Source organism: Lacerta agilis, chromosome 4 (genome assembly GCF_009819535.1).
Source record: "Lacerta agilis isolate rLacAgi1 chromosome 4, rLacAgi1.pri, whole genome shotgun sequence".
Taxonomy (NCBI): domain Eukaryota; kingdom Metazoa; phylum Chordata; class Lepidosauria; order Squamata; family Lacertidae; genus Lacerta; species Lacerta agilis.
This window is the reverse complement of record NC_046315.1, coordinates 13,450,889-13,477,669: the sequence shown is the minus strand read 5'-3', so window position 1 is coordinate 13,477,669 and position 26,781 is coordinate 13,450,889. Positions and strand designations below refer to the sequence as shown.

Here is a 26,781-nt window from a genome sequence, read left to right as displayed (position 1 = left end):
ATTGCTGCCTGTGGCTCCTCTGGCTATGGAGTTGTCCTTAAGCTATCCAAGACCCTTAAGGTATTCTGGACCCAACTTGGCTGTGATTTATTATTATTTTTTAGGAACTGACAAAAAGTGAAATAGAGTTGTCCTACTCTAGTTGAGGTCAAGATAACCTGGCATGTCAGCTGGAGATGAAAAGTAGGACAAGGCAGGCGAGATCACAGAAGGTGAGGAGAGGCACTGGCAGTGTGAATGATACGATGTACAGCAGCTAGAGAATAATTTTCAGCAATATGTGACCTCAGAAAGATTGGGAGGTTTGCAGGATACTTCTCGTTGATTTTTACCTTTGATAAAAGGAAGGGGGAAGTCCTGGAGATGGAAAAGGGGCAGGCCAGGGTAAAGACATAGCAGAGGGAAGATAAATTGTAGTCAAGGCAACCCTACTAATTTCCCCTTTCTGAAACAATACACAAACCGAAATGTGGCCATCCTTTGAAATTTGCACTTCTCTGAATTTTGCAATGCAGATCTCCAGCCAAGTAACATGTACACATTTTCATTTACTAGGGTAAAGTGTGTATAAAATGCTTATAGGTAAAGATAACCTGCTAAAAACTCATTCTGTGATGAAAATTTTAAATAAGCACATTCACTCTTCTCTAGAGGTTAGCAGAAGGTATATTAGGATCTGTGTGTGATCTGGGTGCTAACTCCCAGTTGTTTTAATAACAGCAATATGGAGGCAACGTCTGCCATCTGAATCAGGTTGCTGAAATCAAGAAAGCGAACCAAGAGTGAGGTTTTATGCACGAGGATGGTCAGCTCAGCTCAGTTCTTGCACTGAGAAAACCAACTCATACTGTAGGCATTCTTTCTCTCTGTCTCTTCCCTCCTGGATCTGGTTGGTAGATCTTGGGGCACTGGTAAAAACCAAAGTAGATCTGGCAAGCCTAAATGTCAGCTTACCTCTGGCTTAGAGGGAAATAACCCTACTTTGGGGCAGAGCAGATGCTTGGCATGCAGAAGGTCCCAGTTGCAATTCCTGGCATCATCACCAGTTTAAAGGACCAAGTGCCAGGTGAGGGGAAAGACCTCTGCCTCAGACCTCAGAGACCTACTGCCTGCCATCCTAGACAGTACTGGGTCAATTGGACAAGTGCTCTGGATTTATATTGGGGTTTCCCAAAATTGGGTCTCATGCTGTTTTTTGACCACAGTTCCCATCATCCCTGACCATTGGTCCTGCTAGCTAGGGATGATGGGGGCTGTAGTCCAAAAATAGCTGGAGATCCAAGTCTGGGAAGCCGTGATTTATATAAAGCAGCTCCCAATGGAAGCAGGAAGTCAGCCCAGGCCAAATTCTTCAGGTTCTATTTTCATCTATGAAACAGGGTATGCAAACCGAAAAGGTATATAACTAACTGTTGGGGAAATGCTTTTCTTTCTATCTAATCTGTTTATAGTACAGTTGAGCTGAAACATCAGCTCTGATTTTGCAGTTTGTCCTAGTTGGATCGTTTTAGATTCTTAATAAGCTTTCTCGGTGCATTTCCAGCTTGAATTGTCTTTGAGACTCTTCTGTACTAGTTATGCGAATGCCTGGCTGTTGTGAATGCAGAGAGCACAGAAAGCAGAAGAGAGGGGCTTTTGTCATGCAAATGAGCCTTCTGACCAGTGTCCGTCTCCTGCTCATGGCAACTGAAGCCCCATTTTTTGAAAACACCTCTAGTACCCCTTGCTGAGCTCTGGATTTCAAAAAGAGTCATTTTCAGGTCTTGCTGCTGAATATTCATTCTTGACCTTTCAGCTTTGAAAGATGACCACTGCAATGTAGTTATTTAATTACTATTGCTCAGAGGTGCATGTCCACTTAATGGCTCCTTCACCTAAAGGTCACACACCCTTTCTTGAATGATTTCTGAAGCTGTTGTGCGATTTTGAATGAAAAAGAAAAGAAACAAAGTTCAGGTATTTATGAAATCAGTGTCTGCACTGCAGGCAGTCTTTGTATTTCCTGAAATGAAAAATCGACTTCTGGGGCAGATTCATTATATACTGGTGCTATGCTGAAAATCTTCCCCACTTTTTTTTTTTAAAACCATTCCTGTTAGTTAACAAGAAGATAAATTGCATTGGTCTTCCCTGGCGTTCCCAGCCAGTAGCTGCCACTGAGGACCACATCAAAATACAGGAAGCTGCCTTATACAAACTCATAAGTCACAGAATCATATAGTTGGAAGGGACCCTGAGGGTCATCTAGTCCAACCCCCTTGCGATGCAGGAATCTTTTTGCCTAACATGGAGCTCACAAGCTCTACCGACTGAGCTATCCCAGCACCCAAACTGGAAGCATGCGTGGCTGAGTATTGCCCACACTGATTGGCAGCAATTATCCAAGGTTTCATACTTTGCAATGAAGGTATTGCAGCAAATTGCCTTTGCACAGCACTCTGTACCCCCCCCCCCAAAAGGGAATCAAACTTATTTCCAAGTTGGATTGCCTTAAAACTAAACAAGACCTCTTGTTGGCAGGAAAATGCTTTGTCTTTTTTTCTGAATGCAAGTTCAGAGGAAGTTACCCACCTCCATAGAGAACCAAGTTCTCCCTCTCTGAGTGGGTCCACCTAGAATAATAATAATAATAATAATAATAATAATAATAATAATAATATATTTATACCCCGCCCATCTGGCTGGGTTTCCCCAGCCACTCTGGGTGGCTTCCAACAAAATATTAAAAATTCAATAAAACATCAAACATTAAAAAACTTCCCTAAACAGGGCTGCCTTCAGATGTCTTCTAAAAGACAGATAGTTATTTATTTCCTTGACATCTGATGGGAGAGCGTTCCACAGGGCAGGCACCACTACCAAGAAGGCCCTCTGCCTGGTTCCCTGTAACTTTGCTTCTCGCAATAAGGAAACTGCCAGAAGGCCCTTGGCGCTGGACCTCAGTGTCCGGGCAGAACGATGGGGGTGGAGACCACCACTTGACTGTTCAGTGATGCGGTAGTGTCTAGAAGTTATAGTGTTGGACAAGGACCTAGAAGACGAGGTTGTTTCTCAGCCTAACCTACTTCTTGTTGTGTGAGGATAAAATGGAGAGGGAGGAAAAAAACCAACAACCTTGAGCTCCTTATCATAATAATCATAATTATACATTGGTGCAAATCAGCCATTAGATATGGCTTCCCATCCCAGGGAGAGTCCCCTCACCAAAATATTCATTAGTGCAATGTTCACACATGACATTGTACACTTGAAGTCACACAACTGCCCCCTCATCAGGACTCTGAGATCTGCAGCTCTAAGCGTCTTGGTCTGCTCTCAAGTTTCTGATGGCACCATTCTAACATAATTCAGCTCTGCTTTCACATTGCATATTTTGAGTAGCAGTGGGAATCTTTTATGTATCGGCAGCCCTGAATTATGAGTTGGTGGGGAAAGCAGCCTGATCGCCGGGCTGGCTGTTTTATGCCTTCTCCGTCATGCACCAAGAAGAGGTGATCAATCCAGCACGAAAGCTGTCCCATCTTTATCTGCAAGCTGTCGCTGAAGGTCATTTCTCTAATCCAAGACATGGTTCTCATTTTTTACATGTATATAAAAATTGGCTGCTGGAGCTTAAGGAGATTTCAGGGTGTAAGATGGAACAGTTGCTTTTCTCAGAAAAGAATACTTGAGTCTCACATTAATACCCCATGCAAAAGAGCAGCAGCCAGCACCACACAGAATTGGATCCTCCCACTTAACAGCTGTTAAATAGGAGGATCCAGTTCGGTTCAATGCAATGCAACTCCAAGCATTTTAAAACCCTATTTTTATTGTAGTTTAAAATAGGATTTAATTTTTTTTTAAAAAAAACCCACAAACCCATAATCCCCCTTAAATTGTTTGAGGGACAGATTTGAGATCCAGCACCGAGGGCCTTCTGGCAGTTCCCTCACTGCGAGAAGTGAAGCTACAAGGAACCAGGCAGAGGGCCTTCTCGGTAGTGGCACCCGCCCATCAGATGTCAAGGAGATAAACAACTATACAACTTTTAGAAGGCATCTGAAGGGGTGTTTTTAATGTTTAATGTTTTATTGTGTTCTGTTCGAAGCAACCCAGAGTGGTTGGGGCAACCCAGTCAGATGGACAGGTTACAGTTGTTGTTGTTGTTGTTGTTGTTGTTGTTATCATAATCATTATCGTTATCTAGGGTTGCCATATTTCAAAAAGTGAAAATCCAGACTTAAAAATTGTTGAGCTTTTTTTAGTTTTGCCCTCCCCCAGAAAAAGTTTCTGATCTATTTTTAAGGAAAAAACACTTCATACATCCGGATTTTCCCGGACACTGCTTCTGATGGCCAAATCCCAGCTATTGCCAGAAAATTCTGGACATATGGCAACCCTATCATTATCTAGCAGGCTCTTCAGCAACAATAAGGAGTTGAGCTAGTTGACCCTTTGGTTCCCTTCCAGCTCTACAATTCTATGAAGCGACTGGCATGAGTTTGGCCAAACTGCGGGAGGCAGTGGAGGATAGGGGTGCCTGGTGTGCACTGGTCCATGGAGTCACGAAGAGTCGGCCACGACTGAACGACTGAACAACAACAAGTAGTAGTAGTAGTTGTTGTTGTTGTAACACATCTTTTAAAATGCCACCATAATAGAAACCACACAGTTAAAAAGATGTCAACTACCTTTGTGGCATGAATTTTCTAAACAAGCTCTCAAGAACCATAAAGTGCTACCTTTCCATAATGCAACATTTTGGCTCATTACATCTGCAGAAAAGGTTGACGGGACAAATGTATTACATTAGAACCCCTCCTCCCCCCAAAAAAACCCAAACCTTAAATACCTCTTAATTAGGCATAGCTTATATTCAGGGAAAAGAAAAGTTTTTTCCCCTCCCCCCCATCTGTTGAAAAATGAATCAAACTTTCACCTTTTTGTTAGTGCCTCGTCAACGCAGCTCTGTATTACATTGACACGAAGGGCTTCCTACAATAGCTGAGAGTAATGTGTAATAAAAGGAGAAGAAAAGAGAGGCAACAAAGAACAAAGCTGCAGTGTGCTGCCAGAATCTTCTCCGGGGTTTCTTGCACACATTTACACTGTTCCTTTTTAAAGCCACTGAGACATGCTTTATTACTTCATTAGTTCTCCAAAAGTTATAAAGGTATTAATATGTAAATGGAAAGGCGAAATTTCACTGCTGATAACGCATAGGTCTTGACGAGGCTGCTGGTGCCCTCAAGGGTTTTGTGTGGGTTTTTTCTTTTTTCTTTTTAAAAATCTGCATAATTCTAACAAAAGAAAAGAAAGGCCTCCAGCCATAGCTACGGGAACCACCGAAATCCAGAAGTATTTGGATTTCAGCAGCAGTTTGTAGGGGTTGCATCAAGGATGAGCACAGCTAGGCACTAGCAAATGACCCACATCCTGGGAGGGGACGGGACGGACGGACACACAGATGTGTGCAAAGAATCTGCTTCTCGTTTTCGCCATGGCAACTTGCTTTGCGACTCACCTGTAGTTTGTAGTGCTGAGAGTTGCCATCAAAGAGCTACAATTCCCAGCGTTCCCTGTGAAGAGCATTGACTGTTGAGCTACTTTAGGAACGGTAGGTCTCTGAGGGGAATAGTTGGTCTCCAAACAACTCTCAGCACCCTTAACAAACTACAGCTCCCAGAATTCTTTGGGGGGAGCCATGAGTGTCTAAAGTGGCATCATTCATGTAGAGGTGGGGTGTGTGTGTTGACAAATAATAATAATAATAATAATAATAATAATAATAATAATAAGTTATTTATACTCCACCCATCTGGCTGGGTTTCCCCAGCCACTCTGGGTGGCTTATAGTGTTTATAAAAACATAGCAAAACATCAAACATAAAAAACCTCCCAATACTGACATTTGAGATGCCAAGGTCCACCATGGACATGGCCCCCAAGTCCTACGCTGATGGTGCCACCAAAATGACATCCCTAAGGGAAGTTTTCCAGTTCCAGTCCCCAAGTATACAATCTGTGTACACAGTTAGTTGAGCTGTGTGCTTGTGCAGTTATTCCCATATCACACACAATGAGTGTACAGCCTGTGTACAAAACAGCTGAGCTGTGCACATCAGCAAGCGTACGCTCCTTCACACAAACACTTCTATATGTAGCTCTTTTTAGTGTAATGTGTGAACCAGCTTATTTTTCCAAATGTTGTTGAATGAATGGAACGTAATAGAGGGAGATATCTTCACAGAGTATGGGAGGAGCGGCATTTAGCCATGATTGAGATATGTCGGCATAATAAACAACAGTTGGTCTTAGGACACTGGTTGGAAGGTAATACTGTCCTTTTAGATCAAGTCCTCAGAAAGTAAACTGCATTATCTTGGCAAATGTCCCAGTATGAAAGTTACTAAAACAGACAGTCGTGGCTCTCTATTTATATGAATGTATGGTGAAACGGAAGCTACGTATATACAGCCATAAAAAGAGGAAAAAGCGCTACTCAGACAGTGAAAATCAAAAACCCACCAGCGAGAGGTGAACTTTGTACACAAGGCATACAACTCGGGAAAAGAGAGTTTTCTCTAGAGCATAAAAACGTCAACAACCTCTTTCTGAAATCACATATCTCTCTCCCTCTCCTCCTCTTTCTCCCAAGTCCATTTGCAATTTTGGCAAATAAATACACTAAAAGAAGCGACAATCATTTTGACATGAAGAGCTGTATGGGAGAATACGATAACAATTTATAAATGGATTTGGAAAGCCGGGCTAATTTCTCTCCCCACCCCAACTCCATAATTGACTTCCCTCTGCAAATTAATCTAAAATGGAGGATTAAGTTTTAAGGTAGACCAAAAACACAATAGTAATGAGGACTTAACACTATCTTACAGGGAACAAACTATGTCCCGCTGTTTTCACTGCTGATATTGAGTCTTTCTTTCCCCCTAATATCATTTGAGGGAGACTGACCAGCACATTCACAACCCTTTGAAATATACTTTTAGAAAGACCAGGCTAGTTAAAATGGTTCTGTGATTCAGTTCCATCTGGTGCTTACAGGGAAGTGATAATTGTAGGAAAAGGCAACATGGATGAAAACTCAATCAAGGACCAATTCACACAACCCTTTAACTGCATCTTTGGGTGCGGTGTGACTTGATCTTTGTTACAATGGGTAGTGTGATTGTCTGAGCACTTGCCCCGTATTAAGATAATTGGGCACATCTCATGATGTGATTGGTTCACAATGCTCATCCACTGCCCTGGCTAAGAGAACTCGGCCCAGGAGGGTCTGAATGTTGGCTTTATTTGAAGTGACCATCACTTCAGCCTTCTCCTGATCATGGTCCTCAGTAACTGTGGTTTGGAAACCAAGCCTTATGAAGAATGTTCGAGGGAGCTGGGTATGTTTAGCTTGGAAAAGAGGAGACTGAGAGGAGATATGATATCTCCAGGGCTGCCACATGAAAGATGGAGCAAGCTTGTCTTCTCCTGGTTTGGACTGTAGGACCTGAACCAATTGATTCAAGTTAGAAGAAAGGAGATACCAACTAAACATTAGGAAGAACTTTATGATGATAAGAATGTCCCCCCCATCAGATGTCAAGGAAATAAACAACTATCTTACTTTTAAAAGACATCTGAAGGCAGCCCTGTTTAGGGAAGTTTTTAATGTTTAATGTGTTTTTAATATTCAGTTGGGAGCCGCCCAGAGTGCCTGGGGATACCCAGCCAGATGGGCGGGTGTAATAATAATAATAATAATAATAATAATAATAATAATAATAATAAATGTATGTATGTATGTATGTATGTATGTATGTATGTATGTTTGCTTGTTTGCTTGTTTATTTGACGGTGGAACAGTCTCCCTCAGAATGTGGTGGGCTCTCCTTTCATGGAGGTTTCTAAGCAGAGGTTGGATGGTCATCTGTCATTGATCCTTAAATTAAGATACCTGCATTGTAGGGGGTTGGACTAGATGACCCTCCCGGCCCCTTCCAACTCTACAATGTTATGATTCTATGAATAGCAATGCCAGCCTGGTAATGGCCCGCTAAAGATGGGTCCTTAAGAGAACAAAGGGAACATGATAGGTAGCCATTGGCAGCCATGACTCCATGAATTTGTCTACTTCCTTTTCGAAGCTTTCCAAGTTGGTGCAATCACTACACCTTGTGGGAGTGAATCTCGCAGTTTACCTGTGCACTGTGAAAAGAGACATTGAACCTGCAGCCCAGCCCAGCTCAACGGTCTCAGTGGTGAGCCCTTGTGAAACTATGCTTGAGTGCCTTCGTCTTCAGCCACTATATATTCATACAGCTGACAAAAGACATGCTTCTTGATCACAACTGAGGAGGCCCTTTGTCTGGGTACCGAAAGGCCTGGAGTGCTTCATCACAGCTTCCTTTATGTATCTGCAGTTCTTCATCCTTTAGCATTTGCACTTCTAACAGTTGCTGAATAGCAACACGTTTCCCCTGCTACGCTCGAGCAACTTTCTGCAACAGGGCTCTCAACCGTGCTAAGACAGACTAATTTCCTGAGTGTATTAACTACACGACAGACAGCGGTGCCAAAGTGTAGAAGAACAAGATGAGACCGCATGGAAATAAAATACAGGCTGCTGCTGTCAAGAACCTTGAATTTATTGACTATCTAGAAGAGGCCTTCATTCCGAGGGCCACATTCCTTTACAGAGAGCCTTTCTAGGGCCATGTGTTGGTTGCATTCATATTCCACCTTTTCCTCCAAGGAGCTCAAGGTGGATCACCTGGTTCCCCCCCCCCTTCCTCATTTAATCCCCACAGCAACCCTGTAAGTTGGGCTGAGAGTGTGCAACTGGCCCAAGGCCACCCAGTGAGCTTTGTGACTGAGTGGGGATTCAAACCCTGGTCTCCCATGTCCTAGTCTGACGCTCAAACCACTAGACCACACTGGATCTCCCCAAAGAATCCCGGGAACTGTCGTCTTCACTTTGCACAGCTTCAGTTCCAAGCATCTCTAACAAACAACATTTCCCAGGATTCTTTGGGGGGCAGTTCTGTGTTTCAAATGTGCTTTGAATGTACGATATGTATACAGACTCCTGCTTCCATCAACCTCAGTGATGAACAATGGGAGCTTTTGTCCAAGAACATTTGTAGGACCGCTGTTTCCTCATGCCTGCCTTACAGGAATGCCTGTACTGACAGCTTGGTGTCAATGCTGCATATACAAAAAGGGGCATTTCAAGCCTATCCCTATTTTCATCTGCACAACTGAGAGAACAGAATGCTGAACAAAGTGAGTCACTGGTTTGATCTCGGAGGCTCTTATGATGTTCTTAGGTTATGCCTAAGTGGAAGGGTTTTTGCAATGGTATTGTTTTATCCATAAATTCATCCCATTGTGAAATATCTCAAGAGTGCCTCTGATTCAAGCACTGACCACACTACTTGGCACCATGCCAGGAAACATGCTGGTTCCAGACCTAATTTTTGAGTAGCGTCCAACTGGGAGAATCATTACTTCAAGTCAAATGCATTTTACATGAAGGTTAGCACACTGTGATGCCTGTTTTGATCATTCATGCATTAGATCAGTGTTTTGCAGTTGATACCTGAGCGTCACATGGAGCCACTGTAGAAATTTAAATTCAGTGCTTCAGAAAACAATGCATTATTAACCCACTGAAAGGCAGCTCTAAAGGCTGCTCTCCTGTTTAAATGCCCTCATTGACCTAAGAAGGAGACGTCAAAATGCACTGCTGGTCACTGATTCATTCACAGCTAAAGAACAAGTTCTAGAGTAATTAAATAGAACTTAAAAAGAATCCCTGAGAACAGCCTCTCCCAAACTGGGCCAGATGCTCTGGATTCCAACTCCCATTAGCAACAGTCGACATGACCAATGGTCAAGGACGATGGCAGTTGTACTCCAAAACATCTGGAGGAAACCATACATACATACATGTTCAAATATATAGCCATGTTCAAATATATAGCCATGTTCAAATATATAAAAAGGATGTCATATAGAGGAGGGTGAAAGGTTGTTTTCTGCTGCTCCAGAGAAGCGGACACGGGGCAATGGATTCAAACTACAAGAAAGAAGATTCCACCTAAACATTAGGAAGAACTTCCTGACAGTGAGAGCTGTTCGGCAGTGGAATTTGCTGCCAAGGAGTGTGGTGGAGTCTCCTTCTTTGGAGGTCTTTAAGCAGAGGCTTGACAGCCATCTGTCAGGAATGCTTTGATGGTGTTTCCTGCTTGGCAGGGGGTTGGACTGGATGGCCCTTGTGGTCTCTTCCAACTCTATGATTCTATGATTCTATACATACATACATCATTTTATTTGAATGCTGCCTTTCCATGCTCAAGGCAGCTTACAACATGAAAAAGGTTACTCAATTCAAAACAGCACAGAACTATCCATAAACAATAAATAGAACATCAAAACGTACACAACCAAATTGCTGGAGTTAGTCAGGGCCCTGGACTCCCAGGCCAGATGATAAACGGTCTGCAAGGCAAGGAGCAGGTCTTCCAGGACTTACAGTCAAGATGGTCTCTGGCCTCTTCAGCAGCCTCAGCTTTTGTATCTGGAGTCAGTGAGGGGCCCTGTCCTCCTAAGCCAGGTGGAAAAAGACCTGCAAGGCAGGGAGCAGGTATTCCATATTGTGGTTATTAATATTGTGCATTTGGAAGCAATAGAATGAAAAACAAACAAACCCTGATTCTTCTTGAAATAAAAATTGCCAAGTCCAAAAATGTGGTTCAAAAGCTTTACTAGCAGAACTTGTTCCAAAACAGACATTAAACAAATACAGTGGTACCTCGGTTTACAGACGCTTCAGGTTACAGACTCCACTAACCCAGAAATAGTACCTCGGGATAAGAACTTTGCTTCAGGATGAGAACAGAAATTGGGCGGTGGTGGGGCGGTGGCAGCGGGAGGCCCCATTAACTAAAGTGGTACCTAAGGTTAAGAACAGTTTCAGGTTAAGAACGGACCTCCAGAACGAATTAAGTTCTGCACACGTCCCAGCTTGTCTGCATCCTTCTTAAATTGTGGTGCCCAGAATTGGACACGGTATTCCAGGGGTGGCCTGACCAAGGCAGAATAGAGTGGTACTGTTACTTCCCTTTCAGCTGTATACATACAGACACATGCAGAGTTAATTTCCATGTGCAATTAAACAATTATACTTAACATTCCAGGACTCACAGCCAGGCAGCGGTGGATAATTTGCTTTGCACACAGAAGTTCCCCAGTTCAATCTCTCACACCGCTAGGTAGGGCTGAAAAAAGCCCGAAGCCCTGGGGAGCAGAAAATGCTGCGCAGGATGGACCAGTGATCTGACTAAGTACAACGAAGCTTCCTAAGCTGTATGCAACTGATAGAAATAAGTCCCATGAATCATGAGGAGATAAGGGCAAGATACAAGAACAGATCTCTCTTATTCTCAAAATAATTTTTATTTGAATTTACAAATACAAATTTATAACAAAATAAATTACAAAACCATATAATGAGATTTCTCCGAATCTCCAGACTCCCCCCCCATCCCCTCCATGGGTCCTAATGTCAACATTTACAACTGCATATCAATCTGTTGTCCACATTTTTTATCCATCTGAATTGTCCATAGTCTTCTTCACCTTACAAGGGAGATTAAAATCTTGCTGTTTTCATCTGCTTACAATGGTCTCCTAAGTAAATCATCATTTTTTCCCTCATTCTTTTTAAAAAAGTTCTTGTCTTCTTGGTTCCTGAGCTTTCCAGTTAATTTTTTCCCCCATTTCAGCATAGTCCATCAACTTGGTTTGCCATTCTTCCTTGGTCGGGATTATTTCTTCTTTCCACCTCTGTGCTAGTAACATCCGTGCGGCTGTTGTCAAGTACATAAATCTTCTTTTCTGGTCCTTTGGAATTTCGGTACCTATAATTCCTAATAAAAACGCTTCTGGTTTCTTAACAATCATTATTTTGAACATTTTTTCCATTTCATTATAAACCATCACCCAATTTTTTTTATTACCTTACATGACCACCACATCTAGTAAAAGGTACCTTCTTTTTCTTTAAATTTCCAGCTGGTATTTTGTGCTTGTTCTATACATTTCTGCTAACTTACCAGGAGTCAAATACCATCGGTACATTGTTTTCATATAATTTTCTTTCATCTTACAACATACTGTAAATTTCAAATCTGTTTTCCATAACCTTTCCAAATCTGCCACCTGTATATTATGTCCCAGATCCTTTGCCAGTGCAGATACAAGAGCAGATCTCAAAGTAGTTGTAACTAGGGATGAGGGAGAAATTGGATTAAATTCACATTTAAAGATGAACCTACCTGATCCTCACTTCTTGAAATGTTATTCAAATGGAACCCCTGCCATCCTTTGAAAATTCACACATCTCTGAATTTTGTAATCCAGCTCTCCAACCAGAAATGTATATATGAGGTTAAAATAGTTTTTGCTTATACATCAGAAAAATACTGTGTCTATTGGGTAAAACTGTAGCTTTACCCCTCACAGAGCTACAGTCCCCAACACCCTTAATAAACCACAGTTCCCATCAGTGCCGGATTTACATATAAGCTAAACATTCTATAGCTTAGGGCCCCACTCTCTTGGGGCCCCCCAAAAAAATTTAAAGAAAAAAAAACCTGGATGCACATTTCCAAAATATAAGATAAAAAACAAATAAAACCTACATATAGCAACAGGGTTTTGTGTTGTGTATGCTCCTAAGATGTAAGTCATGGGCCCTGCCTGCTAGCCTGCTCCTTAAAATATCACTGGTTTGCTCATTTCTATATATAGGGTGTCTACATTCTGCATGGACTTTGCATTCTGCATAGACTTTTCAACAATTACTTTGATGAAATACATATTTTGTTATGTGCAAATGGTTTTAGATACCTATTAGGTCCATAAATTACCATATAGCATATATTCAACACAAAAAAGCAGCAACAGTTTGTTGTTGACAAAGGACAGCTGGACATCTAAAGGGCCGCATTACCTTCGGTAGCTTAGGGCTCCATGAAACCTAAATCTGGCCCTAGTTCCCATGATTCTTTGGGGGGAAGCCTGTGCTGTTTGAATGGAAGCATCTATTCTGATCCCAGCCTTCTTTTCACTGATCAAGGAAGAAATTGAACTGTGTCTGAAATCATTTACGGAATCCCACAAAGAAAGGCAGCCTTCCTGGGTTCATTGGGAACAGAAAGGCTAACAGCATAATTGTCTGCGCTTCTCAGAAATCCCGTCCTCGAGATAACTGGAAGTGACGTCCAGCAATGAAGAAATTGCATTGATGACAGACGATTGTATAAAACTCAGCAGCAGCTGTCTAACCAAGCCGCTGATGTTGAGAACTTTGTAAGAGATGGGTCTTCAAACAAAACAAATGACACCAGGGCAGACAGATCTTCTCCCCCACTACTGCCAACCTTCTCTTTCAGATAGGGGCTACTCCAAAGCAAAACATTGGTGCCTGAATCAGATTGGGGGGGGCACAGCACTAATGCCAAATGATGAGGGACAAAATATCCTTGAGAACCACCAATGCATCTGGGGATGAGAATCGGGTTTCCCATCCCATGCCCACCTCTTCCCATGGCATGCCAATTTTAAATGTGCTTCTTCAAGAAGCTTACTCTCACCCCGGTTTTGCATTAGTCTTTAAAAAAAAAAAAACATGAAAATTTATTTAAATATGCATACATGTATTTATAAGCATATTTATGTCAGGGGCTGGTCAGAGTCAGATGCCAGAGACTGGTCTGACTCTGAAGATGGAGGAATGCAGTCACAGACAGAGGAAGAAGGGGAGGGTTTGCCCCCACTTCCTTCAACATTCCCAGCAGTAGATTCAGTGGTCGGGCAATCTGGGGAAGAGTTGCACAGCTTTGAGATAGTAGCTAAGCAACCAGCAAATAGGGAGAGTTTGGAAGGCTCTTCATTTGAGAGTGGGGGGGATTCCCTCCCTCCCCCCCAAACTCAGAGGACTGAAAGGGTTAAAGAACAACAGAAGTACAGGGGAGGGAGAACTGGACTCTGGCGCGCTTCTTGCTGCGGAAGGGGAGGGGATTCAGAATGACCAACTGGTATCCTGATGGAGGGTGGCCCTAGGCTGCTCTCTGTATGCTGTTGTAAATAAAACGGACTATAAACCTGCCAGAGGCTCGTTAATTCTGACCGGAAGCTCTCAGAGAGAAGGGGGGAACTCTCATTCCTGCCAGTGTATCTGACAATTCATAACCTGCCAACACGAAAAATACCAAAGTGGTACAGAGGGAAAAAATTAAAGCATCACAAAACTTTAGAATCATACAGTTATAGGAATGTTAACATAAAATACTGAACAAATAACTCACATGGAATCTCAATGTACATATTTCTAAATGAACTTCATATATAATATACAGGGCTTTTCTAAATTAACTTAATCGAGAGAGAGAGGGAGAGAGAGAGAGAGAGAGAGATACAGGGCTTTTCTTTCTTTTTTAAAAAAAAATGTATTTTATTTGCTTTTCTGTTATATCCCACTGTCAACATGTACTCTGTTACATTCATTCACAAAATGAAAAGAAAAACGATAACATAAATATAAAACATAAACATGTAATAATAGTCACACACACACACACACACACACACACACACACACAACGGGGCTTTTTTCAGCCAGAACTCAGTTCCTGCACCTCTCAGGAAAGCATCATTGCCATTCTAGGAGAACAAGGGAGGCGTTCTTGGTGAGTTTTGGAACCTCTTTTCCCAGAAAAATAGCAATATATATTTTATTTTGAACCTAGAACTATATAGAGAAAAAACAAAACAGAAAAGTGCACAACCACAAGTGCAAATTACATTCCAATCTGTGTGTTATTCTCGGAGGTGTGAATGCGGTCAGTTAGGTCTAAGAGGCTTGCTTTAAAATGCGGACAGCATTAAATTCTTCTCGGTCCATGTTGTCACAGCATCTTGCTCTGTCAGCTCCCTCTGGGTCCTAATGACTATTGATGTCTCCTGCTCCGCAGCACAACTTGTCAGTGGCTTCCCTCCTCCTCTGAGACACTCACACTGTGAAGTGTCACCTCCCTGTCACAGGTATCATAACTCCTACCGACTAGCTCAACTGCTGTGTTGGAATTTGTCCCCTAAGCTTTATCCACACACACACACACACACACACACACACTGCACCGAATCTCTGCGCTTGTTTTCATGTGCCAGTGGGCAGAAGCATTTCCAAGCTCTGCCATCTGTAAACATTTTCCCCAGTCCTATTCCTTCCAGGCTTCTCAGCTACACAGAGAGGCGGGCAAACCAAACAATAAATCTGCCCTTGTCTGTTGCAGTGCATTAGTTGCAGGATCCTTGACTGGCACACAGAACAAAAGCGGTCGCATGTGGGCTTGATCTGGTCCAGTGTGCCCTGGAGAGAGAGATGGAGGGGCCTGGAGCAGCCATTAGCCTGCCATGCCCAAAATGTCAAAGCTGTTGTGGCGACATGTTGTCATGTTCAAATGTAATGCGAAGTGAAATATATGATCAGTGGATAATGTAGTTGGTTGTGCGTGACTTCACAGTCACACACGGCATCTTTGCTAAAGAGGATTTTCCTTGGAGGAGACTCTTTTCGTGGAATCAGAGGTGTGACAGAAACATAAGAGGAACCTGGTCAAATGTAGGCTGTGATGTGAGCTGGGAATCAGCAAATCCTTCTAATTTTGGACCATGTCACTTCCATATGTGTTAATAATAATAATAATAATAATAATAATAATAATAATAATAATAATAATTTATACCCCACCCATCTGGCTGAGTTTCCCCAGCCACTCTGGGCGGCTTCCAACAGAATGTTAAAATACAATAATCACCCGTAAATCTGTCATGTCCCATTTCCACATCAGTTTGCAATTTCTATTATTATTATTATTATTATTATTATTATTATTATTATTATTATTAAAATTAAAATTATTATTAGCAAATCTACATGAAACTTTAATTATTATTCTGAGCACATTTTCTCTAAATCTTCATTTCCAAATGCATTTTCCCTCACAATTGACATTTTCCAATCCTTCTCCTGGATGCCTTCGAACACCAGTTGCTGGAAACTGCAAATGGCGAGAGTGATGTGCAATCAGGTCCTTCTTGTCAGCTCCCCATAGACATCTGTTTGACCACTGTGAGAGAACAGTGTGAGATCAGATGGGCCTTTGACCTCATCCATCAGGGCTATTTTTCTGTTCTCATGTGGAGGTGGCATCAGGGGTGTTTACTGTGGTAATCTTTGGTAATATAGCACCGTGAGTGAGCCCAAAATTTGGCACTCCCAAATGGATCTTCTCAATTGTGGATCTTCTCAATTTTGCATAGCATAGGGGGCACGGGGCGATTGCCCCAGCTACAAAATTGTTAGGAGTGAAAAATCCTGACACCCAGTGCTGCCTCAGTAAAGCTGCATGCTTTTGTCACTGGTCTCTGTTGAAAATGGCTTCACCATGTAAACCAGGAAGTGACCTCTCCAGACAACGGGATGATTCTTCTTTCCTTATCTCTGCGGTTACAATCTCCTGGTGACGCGGACGCCGCACTTTTGAATGGGGAACATCATGCACAATTGAGCCAACTTCATAGGTGATATGCAACTGTCATTCATATCTACACAGACGCCTTCCCTTTTGGATAGGGAATACAATAATATGCTGATAACATGTAACAGACAGCAATGATTTGGATCTACTGAGCGCTTGGGAACATGATGTTCAATCGAGCCAGTTGTGCATGTGGTATGCAACCATGACTCATCATTGTGCTTCTGCCCATGCTTCAGGAGGAAGACCATGACACACACACACACAGTTTTTGATATTAATATGCCTCGGATGCATTCTGTTTCCATTTTGTGAACATTGCAAATGTGTACCAGAGTTGCTTGCAATGCCATTGTGTGAAGCTTCCTGCCCGGCATTGTTGGATCAAGCTGTCGGACACAAGGCCAACTCTTTGGGGACTCTGCTTGTGACGTTCTGCCTGCTGATCCTCATTGCTCTGAGTCACCAAACACATAACCAAATAAGGGCCGAGCCCCTGAGTCCAAGTCTGAGGTGTAATGCGAATTAGGAGATCTGTCTGCTTCCGTAATGATCATGCACAGAAGTCTCTACAGGACGGAGAATGAAAGCACTGCTTTCTTTCTGAAGTGACACTAATGCCTCCCACTCAACCCCCCCCAATATTATCCCCTTCAGAAACCTTCCGACTCACCCTGCTGCCGGCTACTGACAAATTCAAGTCCTGACGTCCAATTGTCACTTTGGGTGTGTGGCAGTTCAGCTGAGACCTCACTGCTCTGTCTGCTCCGATAACTGTTCAGATCAGAAGAGTAATCAGATCCAGCTTAGCTCAGAAAGTGCCCATTAAATGGGGGAAATGTGACTTGCATTTTCTCCAGACAATTATAAGGAGAGGCGGCGATCTGATGTGCCTTTGGAAAACACAGAGTCGAGAAGGTTTGGGGGTTGTTGTTCTCTCCCCCCCCCCGAATAATGAAAAGAGCTGTAAATAATCACATTTCTGCCACCAAGTAGCTAATTTGCAAAATGACTAGCCGACGTTATTCAATTTGGCAACAGCTTTCCTTGCTCTGAATAATTGAGCAGGTCTGCCTGGATTTAAGGACGGCTGGAGGTGCGGTGACCATCTGGGTACGGGCGTTGCAACTAGTGATGTCCTGAAAATTTACCCCGTGTTTTCCTCAACCCTCCTCCATTAATTAACAAGAAAAGGAAAAGCACTTGTAAATCATCAGAGCTCATTTCGGTGATATTCTCGTGGGTGGTATACAGGGTTGGTGTCGTGATTACCTTTCCACTGAGGTCAGATTTTGCTTGTGGGCTCCCCGTGGGCATTTGGTTCTCCACGGTGCGGATAGATTGCTGGATATAGCGGGTCCTTGGCATGATCCATTCTTATTTCCTTACATAACGAAGCCAAGCCATTTTGTCAGGTTTGACTACTTAAGTAGCTCTTCTACCCCACAACACAACTTTACAACTATAGAATCAATGAGTTGGAGGGGATCTTGCTATCGTCCAGTTCAACCCTCAGTCTCATTAGAACGTTTTTGGCCAATTTCAGAAGCCAGTGCTGAATTTGCTGGGACCTTGTTGTTGTTCGTGTCCAAAGCATGGGCACTCACAACTCTAGAAAGATAACAAGGAAAAGGTATAATCTCAGACCATGAAGCACAAAACAGAGGAGGGTTTAGGTGAATGTGACCAGTTCAGAGCCTTGGGGGAGCCACATGGGATATGCAACTACGATGTTTAATCAGAGGGGGAGTGATGAATGCTGGCTGAAATATGAAATGCCAAGATCTGTCACTGCTCCAGAACTTCAAAATCCCTCACAGTTTTTGTATGTGAGTTTTGTACTGGGTCAGAGTTCCCTGTCCCTGCTGGAAAACAAAATAGACTGGGGGATATTGTCTTGAGACATGAAAGAGGCCTCAGTTCAAGCTTGAAAATGACCTTGTCATTGATGAGGGTCAATCAAATACTGAGGTATAAGTAGCTGTTTCAATGAGTCACATTTATCCTGAACATATCCTGCAAGGCAGCAGAGGTTTCAGATCAGAGTTTTCCTTCTCCTAGGTGGGCCACTTCTCTGGGTTGACAAGCCCCATCTGCCCCTCACTTCCCTCTACAACAAGTGCAGAACCCGTCTTCTTGACCTTTGGATCCACTATTGGTCTCGTCCGCTCAATTTCCCAGAGCCTGTCTTCACAATGCATAGGAGCCAACTCCTACAGGCTGCGGGGTCTTCAGCCCCCCTATAAAATATTCCAGGGGGCTGCCCCCCCAAGCTTATGGGTATTGCCATTCAAATCATGTGTGTGCACCACATCATGCAGGGTGGGGCTTACCTGCCCCCCTATTTTATTGAAGTTGGCACACCTGTTCACATGCAAGGGAAGTTTCTAATTTATTGTGGGTTTGGCAACAATGGCAAAATACCAGGCAGCATGGTTTGCAATAGGTATGGAGACAGTAATGCTTCTCCATACCAGATGCCAGAAACCACAGGTGGGGAGAATTGCTCTTGTGCTCACGTCCTGCTTGTGGGTTTCCCATGGGCATCTGGTTGGCGAATTTGAGAACAGGATGTTGGACTAGATGGACCGAGGATGATGGAAGTTGTAGTACAGCAGCATCGGGAGAGCTACTGATTCCCCATCTCTGTAGTTCACAATGAGTGAAGTGTTGGTGTTTACCTTTAAAGCCCTAAACGGCCTCGGTCCCATATACCTGAAGGAGCATCTCCACCCCCATTGTTCAGCCCGGACACTGAGATCCAGCGCCGAGGGCCTTCTGGCGGTTCCCTCATTGCGAGAGGTGAGGTTACAGGGAACCAGACAGAGGGCCTTTTCGGTAGTGGCGCCCACCCTGTGGAACAGGCTTCCATCAGATGTCAAAGAAATAAGCAGCTATCCTGTTTTTAAGAGACATCTGAAAGCAGCCCTGTTTAGGGACATTTTTAATATCTAACGCTGTATTGTTTTAACATTCATTTGGGAGCCGCCCAGAGTGGCTGGGGAAGCACTGCCAGATGGGCGGGGTACAAATAATAAATAATAAATTATTATTATTATTAACGAGGGACGAGTCAGCCTGTCCTCAGTCTGATCATGCCTAATGGGAAACTAGCCTAAACCAATGTGAGCTTGAAATGCTTGCTCAGAATGCCAGTCTTTGCACTGGCAGGCAAGGCATTGTGTTATATCTGCTCCCGTTGGGCCAATGAATGTTAATGAAGCAATGGGAAAGGTTGCAAATTTTAGCCATGCTGTGCTGATACCCTGGAAAGGTTCCTTTATTCAGCTTACCTAGGCTTACAGGAGTTGTGTGTTCTGCTGTTTCTTGTCTATAAAAACAGAATTCATTTCCCAAACTCGGAAGGGGGACAAAATCCTCAATGTCCAATAGGATTAGCGTTGATCAAATAAGTGGTAGAATGTCTACCTCTTCAGCTCCAGTTAACACTTCTCTTGTCTTTTTCCTCCATTTTTATATCCATGTTATAGTCTTTTAAGGACTGGGTTTTGGCTCACAATGGCTACATTATTAATTTTAAAACCAGCCAGACGCCTGACGGCAATTTTGAGTTCACGGATCGCGCGCGCACGCACACACAAAGTGAAATATGAAAACAATTTGTGTCGTCTCCCACCAAGATGCTTCCGAGTACAAGAGATGCAGGGCTTACTATTTCATTCTGCCGGCTTTCTTTATGATCTAGTTAGCCTCATGTAACCCGATGGAAACAAAAGTTGTTGTGTTTGGCTCACTTGGGTGAGAAGGGCTGGAGCTCAGTGGAAGATTGTCTGCTTTGCATGCAGAAGGTCACAGTTTCAATTCCTGGCATCCCAAGGTTGGGCTGGGAGCGACCCCTCTCTAAAACCACAGGGAGCTGCTGACAAGTCAGTGTAGGCGATAATGAGCTAGATGGACCAATGACAGAACATATCAAGAAAAATTAAAGTCCAATGGATGGTCAGGAGATAAAGTCCATTTGGCTCCTAAATTGGCATATTGGCAATAACCACGGCTGAAAAAGTCTGGTTAGGTGAAACAAGACAATTTAGGAATCCTTGTTGTACCTTCAAGTATTCAATCTGATCCGATATCTGCATACATGGAATGCTAGAATCCTCAAAGCAGCAATACGTGGAACATCGTAAGATAAGCATACTGCACCATATTGTGGTTATGTTCTGTTTGCATGCTCTGTTGGTCTGTGGAATTACACTTTGTGAGATATTATATGTTGAATTGTGTTTGAAATAGAAGTTACATAGTCAAAAACAGCCTGTTACCTTGTGTGTGTTGTTACCTCTAGACTAGGGACACAAATGATGGAACAGCAGCTGTTTCTGATGAATCGGGAACACTGGAAAAGGTCGACTAGGAGACACCTGGTTCTTCCCTAACAGAATACATTAGGATTTATTCTATTATGAGTTATCTACACCCGAGTCCTGTCCCATATTTTTATCCAATGAATGGTCCAAGTGGGAACGAGGAATTGCTGCTCCAGTTGCCCGTTCTCAGGGCTACTGGCCCGCGAGTCTAGTAAATCAAATACTGAATTTCAGTGCTGAACAAGCCTCTGGGGAGCTGCTTGAAGTTCCCCAAGCAGAAACCATTTAATCCCGTTCTCTAAACCGAACCACTCAAAAACTACCAACATCTTCTGGCTGGAATTGCACATTTTAACCATTCGGATAAAGAAATGGAACGCAGCATCGTTTTGATCACTTCATTCCCTCTCCTTCTCCCCACTGGGGAGTAGTTGCTGGAAACTACAAAAGGTGACGGGTGCAGAATCTGTTAAAATGGGAATTCTGGGCACTTTGCAATATGCCAGATTGTATTAAATTTCATCACGGGGAAAGAGGGGGTGGGGAAGCACACAATCTGTTCTTTCTCTCTTCCTCTCTCTCTCTCTCTTTCTCTCTCTCCATAAATCTTCTTAAGTTTTTAAAGCTGATCCAGTTCATGTTAGGCTAACAGATTTGGAAGAGCTTTTTCAGTAGGTGAAAAGGCAGTTGCTTCTTGTTGAAACAAGCGATATGCAAAAGAGAAACCTGTCTAAATGTCATTGCGTTTGCTGGTTCCTTCCCCCCCATTTCAGCAGATGGAGAAAAAAAATGTATATCGGCAGAAAATCCCTTTCCTGCCATCAACGTTCCTTCAGGTCCTATTGCACTTTTTTCACTATCCGTGTTGACTTGCTCTGCAGTGCTTCATGACATGAACAAATTGAAGGGGTTTAGGTAGGTGGGTGGGTGGGTTACAGTTTATTTGCTTGCTTGCTTGCTTATTTGTTTTGGATATCCGTCCCCTAACTTCCTCCTGAAATAGCACTCAAGGCCACTTACAAAAAGAAAATTTCACAACAGACTAGCCCAGTAGTGTTACTGCCTGCAGATAAGTGGGTGCAGATCTCTCTCTCCTACCCCTCTCACCCTATTACTCACCCCCATTCCTGGGCTTGCATGCAATTTGGCAAACTTAACCCAAGCTGGAGGATCTTCTGTGCCTATGAGTTCCATCCACTGAGTGAGTTTTTCCTCTGTCTGTTTGTTTGGCTGTTTCCCTGCTATGTACAAGGCCCGAAGTAAGAAAAAAAAAAACCTCCCTGTTCCTTTTCTCCTCTCTGTTTTTGTCCAGTTTCCTCCATAAAGTGTTGTTGGGATTTATTTTCCCACTGGACTCTCCGGTCTGCATTATTTAAGCGACTTTGCCAGTAGCTGGTGCCCATTGGAACTGGTAGGGCAGGATGTAGAAAGACTAACAGCAGTGCAATGTCACCTAAAAGGTTTGCCGGACCCAATGACAGGCAGAGACAACAAATTTTAGTTGCGTCCCAATCCTCCTCCCTGTCGAGTTCTACAAAGGCAACAGTGGGACTGCAGAGGGAACTGACAGGTAGCATAAGAAGGTAGGCAAGCAGAGGCTGATTTAGGGCAATATGACCAGTTCGGGATGCCACAACTATAGCTCAGTTGGATAGGCTATGGTGCTTATAATGCCAAGGTTGCAGGTTCAATCCCCGTATGGGACAACTGCGTTTTCCTGCATTGCAGGGGGTTGGACTAGATGAAACTAAGAGTCCCTTCCAACTCTATAATTCTATGATTATTTAGAAAAGGAGCAAGAGAGGCAGGGTGCCAAATTTTGACACTGCACTGGGCGCCGCTGAAATTTGAGACTTCAAAGTCCACCACTGAGGCATCTGAGGCTTGGCTGAGGGCAGACTGAGGTTGGTGGGGAAGCACAGATTTTGCCTGAATGGACCAGCCTCCACTGCAAGAAACTTTTGGAAATAGTGTCCCATTGTTTGGGAAAACAACTGCAACACACATGAAAGTCCCATTTTTCTACAATGATTCCCCCCCTCCCCATTATTCTCTCCCACATAATTGCAATTAAATATACATGTTCTCTCAGAAATTCTCCTCCACCGCTGGGAATATTCAGATGAAAAGTTAATTAGGCATAGCTTATATACGACAAGTATTTGGGGACGGAGGTGTCTTGATTGCAATGCTGTGGCGTGTTTTTTCCTCTGCAACCCCTCAAGCACAAACACACAAACACACACACACACACACACTGCAGTGTGCAGCTATACCATCCATTCCCAGCTGAACGAATTTGGTTCCTTTTCCTTAGGGCTGGAATTACGCTACAAGAGATAGGGCTAGCCCTACCCCTTGTTTTCTTTTCTTCTTCAATGCCGAAATTCACTCATCCTTTCCAAAGTGCTTTCCCCTCATCTTAGGTGAGGAAGCTTACCGCTCTGCCTGCGAAAGCAACTCTGCTTCAAGCTATTTCACACATCGGAGGCAGCAGCTGTGTTTCATCTGATGCCAAAATGGCTGAGAAATTTGGGAAATGGCTACTGAGCTCGACTACTTAGAGGCCAACAATTCAACAGCACTTTCCCCTGCTTTGGGCCGTAGGTGCTGAGTGTCATGGAAGGATGGGTTCCTGGAGCCTTATTTGCCCCTACGGGTTCCCATGGTTGCGCCCGGTGAGAAAACATGGAAGCAGAAAAGACACCTGAGGCTGCTGGCTTCAGAGAGAGAAAGATTTATTTTCTGCATGCAGAGGTACCTGCCGTGTTCAGACATCCAAGCAAGTACAAAAAAGTCAATTTTCAGACAGTTCTTATAGACAGTTCCCTGGCTCATCTTCCCATCCCAGAAATCTTCCTCTTGTCCATATAAGGAACATTTCCTGTTGTACATTTCCTGTTGTACATATAACGCAAAAGGACATTTAGCCCTGAGTTGGTTCATGCGCACTCCAGCAAGGCCATCCTATCTGTGACCTAGGCAATTCCTCTCTGTGCAAGGACAGTTCCTCTCTGTGCAAGGTCGACCTTCTACTGTTATCTCCAGACTCTTAGTCATAGTTTGCCAGAAAGAAGTGCAATGCAGATCAAAGTTCACAGCTTTACAGAGAGGTTTCATAAAGAAAAGCTTAACAGAGGCACTTTTATACTTCTGGACTAACAATACATTCAGGTAAATATATACAGGTTAGCTAATTAACCTTTCATTCCAAATGTGGTTGGGCCACAGCTCCCATCCCAAACCCTCCAAGGGTCCCTATTTTCCAGGGACAGTCCCAGATTTACAGAAGCCGCTCCAGCTTCTGACGTGGTCCCAGAATGTCCCGCTTTTCCTTAGGACGTCCCTATTTTCATCGGAGAAATGTTGGAGGGTATGGAGTTATGCAACCCCTGAGCCAAGAAGATAAGTAACTTTGCAGTTACATCTGAAGGCAATGGAAAATGAGCAAGCTCCTAACCAAAGAAAAATGGCCACTTAAACTGATGGAATACATGCAGCTAGCAGACTTAACATATAGAATAAGAGAACAAGAAGAATGCGCGTTTAAAGAAGACTGGAAAATGTTTACTGAATATATGGATAAAAATTGAGTTCATTTAAAAACACTGGTAGTATTAAGATAAATTCAACAGTGTAAATAAGTTTTGATGGATGTAACCATGGATTATTGAATGGTTTATTTCATGTAAAATATGCAGGGATGTATGGTACAGTGGAACCTCGGGTTACGTCCCGTCCTCCTTACCATTAGGTCCAGTCACGGATGACTCTGGGGTTGCAGCGCTCATCTCGCTTTATTGGCCGAGGAAGCCGGCGTACAGCTTCCGGGTCATGTGGCCAGCATGACTAAGCCACTTCTGGCACATGGAAACGACGTTTACCTTCCCACAGGAGCGGTACCTATTTATCTACTTGCACTTCGTGCTTTCAAACTGCTAGGTTGGCAGGAGCAAGGACCGAGCAACGGGAGCTCACCCCATTGTGGGGATTCGAACCACTGACCTTCTGATCGACAAGCTCAGTGGTTTAGACCATAGCGCCATCCGCGTCCCTACTCACAGGAGCTTACGCAATTGCAAAATGAACGGAAATGCTATAAAATCACAATTGCCCTTTTCTTTTGTCCTCAGAACAGCTTTGTGTGAGGGGTGGTTGTTGCTGCTGTTTTGCCTCAATATCTCTGAAATGTATCTACAGCAAAGGAATGGAATCTGATTGATCCAGTTTTAAGTCCCCAGGTCTTGCACACTGAATCAGTACTGCTACTACTACTAATATCATTAGGTGGTATGCAACTAGGTTTTTCTCAGAGGATACCCATTGAAATGACTTACTCATGGTCATAAATTTTGGTGAGTCTGAGTAAAACTTAGCTGTATAACACCCTTCTTATTATTTCATTTATGAATCACTTCCTGCAAAGTACCCCAAAGCAATTTGCAATTATATATATATATATATAACAATTCTATATAGACTGTTAAAACAACTGCACATATAATTTTTTTTTATAAAAAAACAGTTTTAAACCACATTTGCACATATATAAAATCAAATCCAATACAGTCGCCAATGGGGATTAAAAAACAACAAAACTCCATTTGGAAGGTTTGCTGGAAGAGGAACACCTTTAGCAGGTGCCAGAAAGAAAAGAGAATGCATTTATCTGATAGGCAGTGGCAAGGAGTTCCAAAGGGGTACGTGCCCCCACACTTAATGCCTGATTCTGACAATTTGCAGTTGCATAAAATGATGGCATTACCTAGATTATCACCCCTTAGGAACCTTATTTCTAATGTCTTTGTGTGCTTTTCTTCTTCTCTCTCAGGAAACTATGGCGAAAGTGGAATGGAAGCTTTCAAAGACATGTCGGGCAAGGAAGGGGTCTGCATTGCCCATTCCTACAAGATCTACAGCAATGCTGGCGAGCAGAGCTTTGATAAGCTGCTGGAGAAGCTGAGAAGCCATTTGCCCAAGGCGAGAGTTGTGGTGTGCTTCTGTGAGGGCATGACAGTACGAGGGCTGCTGATGGCCATGAGGCGCTTGGGCCTCACGGGAGAATTTCTGTTGCTGGGCAGGTGAGTAAATCTGCAGATAATTGCGGCCTTTTTCATAGGGGTGCAAAATTCATTTTTGGTCTGCGCTATTCAAATGAGGGTGGCCATCCGGTGAAAGAAGTGAGTTGCGTGAAGTTCAGTCGGTGAAATCAAACGTGCAAATCTGTGAAACAGTACAGAATTTAAAAGCAAGCTTTGGGGATTTGGAAATTGCACAGACATTTGCACCAGGGATAATCTTAGAAGAAGCATCACTTCCTGTGAGAAAAAGAGGAATGCCTCTCCTGAGATGGTGTTGACTGTTTTTATCGTTATACAGGCATGTGAGTGTATAATTAAAAGGGCACCTTTTAAAAGGGCCTTTCACCAATTGCTCATGTAAATCTGTGCAAGCGTTAGATAGCTAATATTTCTGGAAATGTTGAAAGCAGATGCAAACTCATTCAACTGAATCCAACGAAAGAGGTCTTGCCTGCATTGTGATCCTCATCCAGTTTCCACTGAATTAGCTTTATATGTCATTTGATGCAGGTGGGATTATACATCTGACTATTTGTGAATGACTTGAGCTGAACTGTGAACCGCTGTCTTTTCTGTTTGTTTGTTTGTTTGTTTTTAAAATAGCATTTGCGTGTTCAGACCCAGAGACCTCCCCCCTAAATAAAGACACATTTGACTCAAATTTTAGTTTTGGTTTTTTGGCAGAATTTAGGCCACAACTTTATTGATTACAGAAAAGTGAGTGGTTGTATAGGCTCTGGTTTGACTAGCTCCCTACACCCTTGCAGGTAGCGC

At 43.1% G+C, this 26,781-nt stretch overlaps 1 protein-coding gene across 3 annotated transcripts in view; it reads left to right on the top strand.

Moving 5' to 3' along the window:
- The window catches only part of GRM5 (glutamate metabotropic receptor 5), a 217,777-nt gene that overhangs the window by 56,711 nt on the left and 134,285 nt on the right, over nucleotides 1–26,781 (top strand). For all 3 annotated transcript variants that reach the window (XM_033146098.1, XM_033146097.1, XM_033146099.1), the window contains exon 2: nucleotides 25,758–26,007. In XM_033146098.1, the coding sequence (XP_033001989.1) occupies nucleotides 25,758–26,007 (250 nt within the window). The remainder of the gene's footprint in view (nucleotides 1–25,757; nucleotides 26,008–26,781) is intronic.